Here is an 11806-nt window from a genome sequence, read left to right as displayed (position 1 = left end):
TGTCGATGCTTTGATTAGCAAAAATCATTGTTTATTTAAGTTCTTTAATTTGTAAAAATTTAGCGAAGAACATAAAAGGCACATAGAATTCATAAAATTATAACATAAATGTTAAAATGATAATTGTCATAGCACATATACTTGCATATGTATATACTTTTGGCCACATTTGACACTAAAACAAAGAATTCATAAACATAAAGTAAAAGTTAAATATATTTCGAAAATCAGTTCTAGATTTGGAAGTTCAATAACTTGTGGCTTAAAGAAAAAAAAAACTTGCAACTCTCACCGCTTTTTTATGACAATTTTTTAAGTAGTGTTCTTAATGTGATTATATCCACTTGTGAATTTAAAAAAATCGATTTTTTATTTGCATATATATATATATATATCGAAAACATACATATTTGAGAATAGTCTAGGATTTGTAGTTGATTCGGCAAAAGTTTCGGAGATATAAGCGCCTTTCTAAGAATTTTTTAACTTAATGTAAACGTCTCCAAAAACATTATACGCATTTTTTCCGAAACGATGTTTTCAGAGTTCGCAAGGAAACTTTCTTCGAAACGGCTAAACCGATCGACTTGAAATGTTCACACGACCGGCTTATATATATTTCAGATAATGATCAAAGCAATACGATTTCTAATAATAATTGTCAAACTGAAGTGCAAAGTTTTCACAAATAATTACTTTTTTGGCAAGCTGCCATCATATCTTCAAAAATCAAACTTTTGGCTAATTCTTCGATCATTGCCTGCATTCATCTATAGTAATAATAAAGTTTTTTTTTTAATTTGGGGATTTAAGTTAATTTTAAGCAGAAAAATCTTTCTAGGCGAAGACACCTTATTTCGAAGGTCCCCCAGAAGATCGGCTAAGGATTCAAGGCAATTCAAATATTTTCAATATGAATCCGATTATTAAAATACATTAAATTCTGTAAATGTACATTATTTTTATTTATTTTTTATATAAAATGCCTTTTCAAAAAAGAAATAACAAAACAAACGGATTTTTTCGATTCGCAAGTGAATATTACCCCTCAAGCAAACCTAATATTAGTGAATAGTAATAAGTAGTTGTGTGTAATTTGTGCAGTTAGGTAATTTACAAGCTTGCTAATGTATAAATCATATGTTTTGTATGGGAATGTTGGTAAGCTAATATACCTATTTTTTTGCGGTAATGGGCTTTATGTGAAAAAATTCCTTAAAAAGTATAAATAGAATTGAAATCACATTTGACTATAAATATAAATGGACAAATATTATTATATAAAGTGTTTTTTACACGAGTGGCAACTCATTTATTTATTTTTGTAAAAGAAAAAAAAATTGATCATTCACAGTTAAAGTTTAATTCACTTTAAAATACTTCAATTATGAGTTTGAGTAAACTTAAAAATTAAGAACTCATATGTATTTTAACAACAAAAATAAGTATCACTTAAAACTTACACACATTAAAGCACTTAAACAGAATATTTCAAAGCTGGAATTGAAATATTTCCGAAAGACCAAAAATACATACAGTTAACAAAAATCGAACAAAAAAAAGGAAATACATGTAGACGCGTAGTGCCAAACATTTCACAAGGAAATAAATGCATACACTCTACAAGCTGGGTACATGACAAAACATGGACGCAACAAAACCATAAAACAAAATCTTACAACGTAACCTCACATTACTTATAACTAACTATTTACACAGTAAAGGCATTTTTACGAAAATTTGCAATCACAACTATTTTCTCTGCAATTTTTCTGTAAAAAAAAACAAAAAGAGAAAGCCATGGTTAATAAATAATAAACACTTAATTTAGCTAAGCTTTAACTAACCTGTATATCGACTTAGCTGTCGACACATTTTATTATAATGCTTCGCCTGTTGTGGTTCATTGAAAATTTTAAGCGCAGCTACTTGACTCACATATTCGACCGTTTTCTGCATCATCTCCTTATTGAGCTCAATGACAAGGCGGTAGCCACCGCTTGGTGTTGGTTGCAGGTCTATATCACGCGCAGTACTAATGCCGCTATCACTGTTCTCCAAATCACTGCTGGTGTCCTCATCTTTTAAAGCTTTTGCATGTTTGCTGCTGTCAGCGGCGCTTTTCATAAATTTCGTTCTGCGACTTGGCATTTCTGCAACAACAAAGACATGGTTTATTAATTTTTATACCCCGAATAAGTTAAGTTAAGTTTGCACGAAGTTTGTAACACCCAGAAGAAAACATCGCAGACTCTATAAAATATATGTATATACATATAATGATCCGTATGATGAGCTGGATCGATTCAGCCATATCCGTTTGCCTGTCTGTATATACGCTAGTTTTAGAGATATCGATCTGAAATTTTACACAAATCCTTTTTTCCTCAAGAAGCTGCTCAGTTGTCAGCCCCGCTAATATCGGACCACTATAGCATATAGCCGCCATACAACCAGAACGAACAAAATCCAGTTCTTGTATGGAAAACTTCTTTATTTGCATGAATTATTGCCCAAGTTAACGCTATAATCACCGAACAAATTGTTCAGATCGGACCACTATAGCATATAGCTGTCATACAAATTGACGATCAAAATTAAGTTATTATATGGAAACTTTTTTATTTGTGAAGGGTATTAAACTTTCGGTGCAAACGAGCTTAAAGTTTTTTCTTAATTAAATTATATATTAAATAATTCAGTGCAAACAAACCTCCGCTAGATTTACGTTTGGATGGAACTGTGCTGTTGCGCTGATCAGTTTCGAGGTCTCGCTTGGGGCAGCTGCAAATCTTGACATCCAGCACGCGTTGTGAGAGTATTTCACCACTAAACGTAAATAGAGAATGAATCAGTACACGTACACATACACAAATACATACATGCATATATGTATATGCATTGTAGCATGCAGTAACATGTTCGCAAACCTACTTGATAAGTGCAAAGGTATTTTATATTGTTGTTGTTTTTTTTTTTTTTTTAATTTTTGATTTTGATTTGCTTTGTCACCACAGAGCACACAATGCACCTACTCACCTCATGCCCTCTAGTAGAAATATTATGCTTGTCTCACGGCGTCCAACGCAGGAATTCTGACAAGTGAACTTTATGGCGATCGTTTGTGAAATGGAACTGTCATTCTTTGGCATGGCACTGAGACCCAATGGTATTAAAATCGAGTAACGATCATTAATGCTTTTGCCATCAGCTGTGCCGCAATACTCAGCAGTAGGATTTTCACAGCGCAGTAAGCTGTGACGGCGCTTTTGATGTGACTCTGAAAGGTGGTTGAAAGTATAAAGCTATATCAAAACTTGATTGGACACCCCCCAAATTCACAGTGTAAACATACCGGTATCCTTGCTGAGATGATTTTGACAGCGCACCACTGGCTCACTCACTTCATTCTTAAAACTCATGAGCACACGCACGCGTAGCTGTTGCAATGGCAACTTGGGCACGTACACAGCCTCCAATGAAAGAATTTCATTCATACGTATGTAGAGCTTCTTGCGATTGGGCGAGTACATCCAACTCTTTTTGGCTTGAGTGTTATTACCAATTTGCACGTTGAACTTGTAGCCGCCAATGTCGTGCTCCTCGAATGTGGGCAAAATGTCCAAATTCTGTGTGATTATTAAATAATAAATATTAATATTATAAAATTATAATGATTTATTAAAAATATTTGCGGAAACTCACCGGCTTAGCATCCAATTGCTGCTTCATGATTAACTCCTGTATAGCCGATTGCTGCGGAAAAGAAAAAGAGTTATTTTTATAAATATTGTATTTTGCCAGTTTATTCGAAAAATATTTGTTTATCTTCACTTGTTTATTTACATATTGCTCGTATCGGCGGCACATGTGTAGTAACTTCATTTTCTTACACTTGCTTGGTCTGCAGTTGACAACTAACTAACAACTAACTGGCCTTTCGACTCACTGAAGAAGAACAACTCAGTTTGCATAGAACGCACATGCACACATACACACACAAAACTACTGACTAAGCAAATTTTAGATTTCATTCACAATTTCAGTTTGTTTGTAAACAAATTTATTGTTTCTCGTTGGCTGCTCTCCTTTTGTATTACAATTTTTTTTTATTTTTGAACAGCTTTGCATGTAGTGGTGTTACTATACGCGATACGTCACCGGTGCGTTTAATGACGATAATGCGATAAAGACAGATAAGCTTGTGAAAATACTTGAAGCTTCTGGTGAAATACACGAAAGTTCTGTGAGCACCCTTGTGAGAAATTTTACAACTTGAGCGAAAAAAAAACTTGTGATCCTATGTAATTTACTATAATAGTACTCTACACGACACCGATGTTATAAATATATCAAGGGGACTTAAAAAATTGTATATCATCAATATTCCATTAAACCTTAAACCTTAAACCTATTATTCAGTGATTCTAAGAGCACTCAATGTCAAACAGATGCTAAGAGGTAAGATTTTTTTCATATTTCGATAGGTGATACCTTTAAAAATGAGATACTGAAGTTTAAAATGAATATTTTTAATATTTTTTAGTTACAGTCTTCCAAAGTGTAGCCGGTTACTTTAATCAGCTCCAACAGTTTGGCTTTAAGCGCGTATTTCTCGAAACAGCATTTTTCAAATTTGTTTGAGCGATTACTCGGACACATTCCGATTAATATCATGATTTTCTGTTTAGCAGGTCAAAATTTCTTGAAAACGGTCATTGTACGGGCAATATTTTCTAGTCTAGACTTTTTTTTAGTTTTATTCACGGAGAAACCCGGAATCCCTGCAACAGTGAATGACCTTTTGTTTAGCGCCGTCAAAGATCGCGCGTTACTCAAAAAATATTAAACTTTTTTCTTCCAAAATTAAGAAGCATTAAAAATCGCCCTTTTAAAAGTCTCACACTCGTTGTTACTCTTTAAGGGGTTACATGAGTCTCGTCGAGCAAAAACCGTCCTATTATCAATATTTTTTTTCCATATAAAAAATTAAATATTTTATTCAAACTTTATATTATTCCGAATATAAATATTTAATCAAGATTTTGTGAAGTTTTCAAAGGAAAAAATTCAAAACACGCTCATTACGACGTCAATTCCGGCAGTTCCTCGGAAAAAAAATTACGTTGACAACAGAACTTCTGACAGGATCATCAAAAGTAAAAAAAAAATACGTGTTTGAACTAAAACCATTGGTCTAGACCACTAGATATTGGACGGAGAAAAACAAATAAAGTGAAAACTGTATTTTTGAAGCAATTTTTACAACAAAAAAAAAATGAAATTTAGGTAAAAACTTCTCGACGTTTTTTGATTTTTAAATAGTTGTAATTAAACAAAAAAAAATCCTTCGTTCAAGACATGTTAAATTATAGCTTAAAGACCTGTGTAAAATTTCATTAAGATCGGTTGAGTAGTTCGCGCGAATTCTTGACAACCGACTTTGAAAATACAGTTTCGAGAAAAACACGTTTAAAATTTTGAGTGTATCTCCAAAACTATTACTGGGATCAACTTGAAAATTTAGGACAATATTAGAGATGTTATAGAATTAAATAAGACAATAATTTGTTTTTGAAGTCGTGAAACCCATGTAACCCTTTAATGCATTTAGCAGAGAACTTGTGGAGGAACTAATTAGTGGTTGTTGTTTTGACTTTTGCTGCTCACAGGTTATTATGTTTAATAATTATTTATACATAACTGTCGTCAGAGCAAGAGGTACATAAGATCATTAAATCGTTACAGATTTCCTACCGTTTTCTTAATATACATATATACATATTTGTACACATATTAACTTTAATAATTTTATATCTTAAGTCCACAATTCCTAGAAGGCATTGTAGTAAACATAAAGCTGAATGTAAATGTTAATATCAGCTTAAGATAATAATGAACATAATGATGCTAATGAATATAGTGAATATTATTGTATTTTGTCTATTTAAGCTGTGCTGATGATCAGAGAGTCGACAACGTGTGATCTATTGCCTTACTGGCAAAAATATATACCATACATATAGCAAAATACAGCAACAAATAATAATAATGCAAAAGAGGACTGCTCAGAGGCAACCAACGACCTCGGAAAAGCTTTTGAATATTTCTGATGTCGCTTATGGCTTTGTAAATTATTTTTATTAGCGAGAAACGAAATATTTTGTTTTTTAAATATAGAAAAGATTTAACTAAAAATATGTTAATAGTTATTGTATTTGTTCGACTTCATGAAATTTATTTAAAAATAAGTGGTTGTTTTTGACTTTTTCCCCAGAAAACTTAAATATTGACTTTTGCAATATTCGACAATTAATTCACGCCCTAATAATTGTTCACGTTCAAAATCAAGTTCTTATATGGAGACCCTTTTCTATTTAAAGAGGTATCTTCGCGAAATTTGGCGTGAATTTTTTGTCCAAAGCAATACTATAGCTTTCAAACATATTTTTCAGTTGGGATCACTATTGTCATACAAACTAATTGATCAAAATTGAGGGTATTATAGCTTTTGGTGCAACGTTTTTTGTCTTGTTAGTTATTATTTCTAGTTTGAGGCACTAAATTTGTTAGATTTTTCAACAGGCTGATTTCCAAACCGTATATGAATTTAGGTTTATTAAACAGCAGAGCAACGACGCGCATGGCAAACACATTTGGAAGTAAAGTAATAGGGGGGACCGTTAGATATGATTTGCAGATAACAACAAACAATTAAATAGCAATTAACAGCTATTTACATTCATTTGCCATACGTTTAAACCAATTCGAGTTGATACTGCTGAAGTGCGCCCTGGGAAAGCAAATAAAACAAACAAATATTAAGAAAGAATCGTTAAAATTTCTGAAATTTTAAAGCGTAAAAGAGAAATTCTAAATTAACAACGAAAAACAAAATGCAGCATTTGAAATGGGTGAAAATATGTGTTGGAATTATTTTTGGAAATCTGATGTTATTCGGTTTCTCAGCGCATGGCATATCACTAAGCAAAGGTCGCTTTTACCATTCTTATATAATAGCAATGTATGCATTGGCAATTGCAATCACTTTCACAGTGTCATACGGTCAAAGTATGCTGAACGATTGGCAAAACGACGAATTTGATTTGGAAAATGTTACTAAACTATACAGTTACATGAATATTATATCAGTCATTATCAATTATCTGACAGCACTCATACTGTCAAAGACATTTGTGCGATTTTTTAATACAGTCGCACTTTTTGATACACTAAAATTCTTCGAAGTCAGCGCGCGAACAGTGATGGTATCGGTTAGATTGGTTATCCTTAAAGCTTTACTAATACCTGTCATATACGAGGTGACATTGTTGTTACAACAAATACGTAACGAACCAGATAAACATTTATTGTGGACTTTATATACAGTCTTGCCTTTGATACTCGCGCAAATGTTTCCAAATATTTTCTTTAGCGCATTAGTTATTAGCAAAGTGCTTGTGGAAACATTGAATGAACGTTTATGTGAAATTGTCAATGAGGTTAACTGCATGCAAAGTACACTGCAGATGAGTTTGCACAAGCCATATTATCGTATGCAGCGCTTTTGCGACTTGGCTGATCGTTTGGACTTGCTCGCGCAAAAATACGACATTATTTGCAGGCAAATGACAAAGTATCTGCAATTGCTTTCGGCGCCGTTGATTTGTTCTTTGCTTTGTAATTTGTGCGGCATCACAGTGGGTTGTTTTAGGCAATATTTAGCTATTGCTGAAACATTGGTAAACAATGAGCCCTATGATGTGTTTCAAGCTTCAACTAATGCAGTCTTTCTGGCTATATCTGTAATTGAAGTGATGTTACAGGCGCAAATTAGCGATAATAACGTAGTTAAGGTGGAAATTAATTTAAAAAAAAAAAGGAAATTGTTAGCAATGTTAGGTAATGAATTTTTCTTACAGGTGCAAGAAACTGGCTTGATTCTACAACGCATTAATCTGACACATGCAGATTTACGTTTCAAGCAATCGGTGGAAGCATTTTCGTTGCTTGTCTTGGTGACAAAATATAAAATTCAACCACTTGGGCTGATGGAAATAAATATTTCCCTCATTCAAGATGTAAGTGAATAAATACATATGTTGCTCAGAAATATTATTGATGCCTCACACTCTTTATATGCTAGGTGCTATCAGCGGTTACAAGCTTTTTGCTCATATTCGTGCAAAGTGATCTCACGTTACGTTTCTCATTAAAGTAAACAAGTTGAAGGAGTAGAGGTTTTGCTTACCTGGCTGAACTGCATAAGATTATCCGACTGTAAAGAAATTAACAAGTTATTATAAATTATCAATACCAAATAATATTTTGTATTATTTTACTTACATTAAGTTCTTGTAGATATTGATAAGGCTCATCACTTAGTCTGCAAGAATTTTATACATTTTCAAGGTCATATAAAATATGTATTTTTACTGAAGAATACTCACATAATATCCTCCTCTTTGTTGAGCTCGTCAGAAGGATTGGATGCATCGGAAACTTGAACGACATCTGTCATAGCTGTGTCCTTATTAGTTTGATTTGAGCTACAAGAATATTCGCTGTAAGGAGTAAAAATATTATAAGTACCAGTAGTTGCCGTAGTCTAAAGACCCGATTTATTCTTTATTGTTGGAACTCTGCACTTATTTATAAAGTTGCGAATCTGCTTCTAGCTTTCGTCACATATAAAACATTGTTTTTTTATACTATACTTAATTTGTGAAGCAGCAGCTCAAGAATTTTTGAGTTCAAGTTTTGATTTTATCTCCATGTAATTAGTCCACTACCCAGTATATTTGGTAAAATTTCATCTATTTACCTGATCACATGCCACGACATAGCGAATAAAATACTACCAATTTAAATATAATAACTTCTTCAACTCCTCCAAGTTGAAAAGGAAGAATATAAAATACACAGCAAGTAAATAACAATTATTAAAGAAAACCGAATCTGCGCAATAGCAGTGTTACCAACTGTTTCTAAAAGTACCTATGAACACATTTATTCCCTCATTTTCAGTCATAAAACCATTTTTAAATTATTAATAAGTTTTTAACAGGGAAAAACTTTAGTATAATGTCCCAAGCTTTCGGGGATAAAATGGGTATGGGGGGATATAGCCGCGGGAAACTTATAGTTTTCGAGATATTTACGTTTAAAATTGGAAATTTTAACTATTTAAAGTACGCATTTTTTCGATTTGAAATGAATTATACACTTATATTTTTCAATTTTATATCCACTAACACTTCACTAATTCGTTTGTACATATTTATTTTACATTATATAGCGGAAAAATAGTTTAATTCTATATTTAAATTATTGTTAAATTCTATGATTTCTGACAATAACAAAAGGGTTGCAAAATTTCAAATAACCAGTGTTACCTTATCGACATCTTTTGTAAATGAAATGAAAGAAATGAAAGCCGATAATACCCCAAATACAGCAATCCAAAACCGAGGAAAAAAAACTATTGTAGAGCATTGATGTTAAGGATTATGTTATACCCTCATGACAATGTTACTTTTTCTTGTAGAACTTCTTTTTAGATTGGCGGCCTTCGGCCGCGCTTCAAAAAAAAATAACCCTGGTCGGTCCAACACCGGGGTGAACCAAGGTCTTTTCGCGTAGAACTCCTTTCTGCGATGGCGGTCTTCGGCCCCGCCTCAAAAAAATAACCCTGGTCGGTCCTACACCGGGGTGTACCAAGGTCTTTTCGCGGAACTCCTTTTTACATTGACGGCCTTCGGCCGCGCTTCACAAAAAAAATAACCCTGGTCAGTCCAATACCAACACCTAATCTCTTATTTTATTTTTCTTCGTTTGCAAAATATATTAGTATGGCCGCACTATTTGTTTGACATTTACAGCCCTTGGTTATTGTCAAAATTAAAGAATGATTTAAACATCGAAAAACAATTTTTGCATCATATAATATAAAAAAAATGTCTTAAAACGAATTAGTGAAGTGTTAAATATATCCTTGATCTGGAGGATCTCCTCTATCGGTATACTAAAGCCGACCCATTAAAAGTATTAAATTGAAGTAGCTTTTGTATAATTTCATTAAGCTGTGTTAATTGAAATATAAGTCATTGTATAAATCTAGGCTTATACAATGATATAAATTGAAGATTTACTGAATCCGTTAGTTTGGCAACCGGACGTTTCAGTTACAATCCACATGTCAGCTGTCAAAGTACATAGGCCAGGGTTACCGTTTTATTATATGTATATCTTAAGTTATCTATAATTGTTTTGTAAACAAATTCTTGGCCAAAAGAATTAATTGAATTCTGTTAGAACGAAATTTGTGAATGATAATGGCTGAAACCTTTTCAGGTCACAAGCATTGAAATGGGCTAATTTACTTAAAACTAGCGAATGTAGGTTATAGGCCTTATACTATTAATTCCATAATGCAATATATAGATAGTAATTTGCTGCTTACTTGGTTATAACACTATTAGGATAATTTTCTGGTGTTAATGGCAACGGTTTCATATTTTCCACTTCACTCAACTGCTCGTATCCCGAATTAGCTTCCGAAGTGAAAATGTCAAGTTGGTTGGTTGTAATACCAATCCTATTATGCTCTCGAGATTGCGTTATGAACTGTTGCAATCCTTGTGAATGAAGTTGCAATGTTATATATTTATTATCTTCCCCAATCTGTCGTTGCTCTTCAGTTCTAAAACAAAGTAAGAATTGTTAATTTAGCTTTTGTAATAAAAAAATAATAATATGCGCACCTAATATTTATCGTAGTATCTGGTAGGGTTGTTATCTTGATGGGGCTTACAGTGGCGTTGCTACTACCACTATTGTCGCAGTGGTTTTGAATCATCTTGGAAATTTATAGCTTGACCTAAGATATTTGCAACATCTGACGTTGGTAATCCCTTTACCAACTCTATATGCTGTTGTGGATTGTGATGAAATACGTAGATTCCTCCCTGACAATTTGTCGAATTTGTTGTAGATTGTTTACAAAAATATTTTGATGTTTTACTTGCGTCGATTGCGCTTACCATTCACTTGTTTCATCGAATATTAGATTGTTATATTTAGAAAGCCTAATTTTAATGACTTTTAGGAACGACTTGTAATAAAGTAAACGGATTAGTAGAAATTTTCACTTTGAAATTGTTAGTTTGATCTCTTCATACACTTTTTTGTATTCGTTAACACGTCGAGAATGCTATTTATCAGTATTTAAATGCATATTTGCATGCAACTATTTTTAAAGCAAAAGATAAAAGAATCAACAAGTGAAAAACCGGCAGTCAATCACTAAATGTGTGGAACTTAAATAACTGCACATTAATTTCTGCAAGGTTGCCAGTTGTTAAATAAACTATATATAGTAGTAGATTAAATGGCGAATGCCATATTTACAGAAATATTAAAATTAAATGAAAGCTCTACTCATTAAAAAAGGCAGTTTGCGTAGCGAAATAAAAACTAGCGCACTCTGTAGTTTTAGAACTTAGTTAGTTTAAGGAACTAAGGATTACAACGATCTGTGATTCTTCTCTGCAAGGAGCCTAAAATCTGAACACTAAATCCACATCAGCATATTTTCGAACTCGATTTGAGATTTTAGTATCACAGTCGATGGCATTAAAATTCCGGCTGTCAACAACCCTAAGATTTTAGATGTCTGCTGTCAAACACCTGTATAGTCAGGACGTCATGCTTCCGCTTAAGCAACACAATGCACCCTTCTCCGAGCAGTTTCTTCAGTCGTCTACTTGAAGCGGAGCCAATATTAAGAGGTCACTCTTTGATTCTG

General features: G+C 33.0%; 2 protein-coding genes across 3 annotated transcripts; one reads left to right on the top strand and one right to left on the bottom strand.

The window, feature by feature from the left end:
* Window positions 1–11320, bottom strand: p53. Its single transcript, XM_014234426.3, has 12 exons — window positions 11043–11320; window positions 10764–10967; window positions 10463–10702; window positions 8451–8564; window positions 8347–8386; window positions 8252–8278; window positions 3706–3756; window positions 3356–3629; window positions 3040–3280; window positions 2714–2829; window positions 1848–2153; window positions 1–1772 (listed from the first exon to the last, which is right to left on the bottom strand). The coding sequence occupies exons 2-12, from the start codon at window positions 10856–10858 to the stop codon at window positions 1753–1755; spliced, it is 1524 nt and encodes a 507-aa protein (XP_014089901.2). The 5' UTR covers window positions 10859–10967; window positions 11043–11320; the 3' UTR covers window positions 1–1752.
* Gr94a (Gustatory receptor 94a) lies at window positions 6759–8324 on the top strand. 2 transcript variants are annotated; one of them, XM_070105572.1, is made up of 3 exons: window positions 6759–7856; window positions 7923–8081; window positions 8147–8324. In XM_070105572.1, the coding sequence occupies exons 1-3, from the start codon at window positions 6897–6899 to the stop codon at window positions 8219–8221; spliced, it is 1194 nt and encodes a 397-aa protein (XP_069961673.1). In that variant the 5' UTR covers window positions 6759–6896; the 3' UTR covers window positions 8222–8324. The 2 variants fall into 2 exon arrangements, with proteins under 2 accessions (XP_069961673.1, XP_069961672.1); XM_070105571.1 differs by having other exon boundaries at window positions 6759–8081.
* Window positions 11321–11806: the final 486 nt, after the last annotated feature.

The sequence above is a fragment of the Bactrocera oleae genome, chromosome 2, assembly GCF_042242935.1.
Source record: "Bactrocera oleae isolate idBacOlea1 chromosome 2, idBacOlea1, whole genome shotgun sequence".
Lineage (NCBI taxonomy): Eukaryota > Metazoa > Arthropoda > Insecta > Diptera > Tephritidae > Bactrocera > Bactrocera oleae.
This window is presented reverse-complemented; position numbering and strand designations above follow the sequence as displayed.